Source organism: Loa loa, assembly GCF_000183805.2.
Source record: "Loa loa unplaced genomic scaffold supercont3.4038, whole genome shotgun sequence".
Lineage (NCBI taxonomy): Eukaryota > Metazoa > Nematoda > Chromadorea > Rhabditida > Onchocercidae > Loa > Loa loa.
This window is the reverse complement of record NW_018112215.1, coordinates 147-846: the sequence shown is the minus strand read 5'-3', so window position 1 is coordinate 846 and position 700 is coordinate 147. Positions and strand designations below refer to the sequence as shown.

Sequence of the window (700 nt, the reverse complement as noted above, 5' to 3'; positions counted from 1 at the left end):
ATTATTATTATTATTATTATTATTATTATTATTATTATTATTATTATTATTATTATTATTATTATTATTATTATTATTATTATTATTATTATTATTATTATTATTATTATTACTATTATTATTATTACTTATTCATCCTTATCATTTTAATCATTTTCACGTTTTCTTTGCTTTCTTTTCTTCCTCTTCCATTTCTTTCTCCTTTTGTTTTGCTTCCTTCTTTTCTTCTTTTTCTCTTTCACGCTGTCTTACATAATCAATGATCATATTGGTCATCGGTATATGTAACATTGTTAACCCAAATGATACGATTGTTCCAATGATAAAGAAGATAAGAAATGGTGTAAGGAAATTTCCAATACCTGTCTGAAATTAAATTCTCAAATTTTACAATCATTAAATTTAAGTTTCAAAAAATGAAACAGTTTGAATATCCATTTAAAAAAAATAAAAAACAATTTACAACGTATAATATTTGGGTTAAACATATAGGTAAGATTAATATTCTAATTTCTAGAATTGATCCTTATCCATAATAATTAACAAATCTGGAAAGTAATTGATTTAAAAAATCAGAAATGAAATTAATTAATCATTACTAACATATGTATACATAACATGTCGTGGCTCAAGAATTGACATTGCTTCTGAATTTTGAAAACCTTCCGCTCACTGAATTTCACTGGCAAAACAATGAACT

General features: G+C 22.3%; 1 protein-coding gene across 1 annotated transcript; it reads right to left on the bottom strand.

Moving 5' to 3' along the window:
- Positions 1 to 156: 156 nt before the first annotated feature.
- Positions 157 to 366, bottom strand: LOAG_16102 (hypothetical protein; the record flags this gene model as incomplete). Its single annotated transcript, XM_003151590.1, has 1 exon — positions 157 to 366. A coding segment is annotated over one exon (210 nt), but the record flags the coding sequence as incomplete, so codon positions are not given.
- Between the last annotated feature and the right edge of the window lie 334 nt (positions 367 to 700).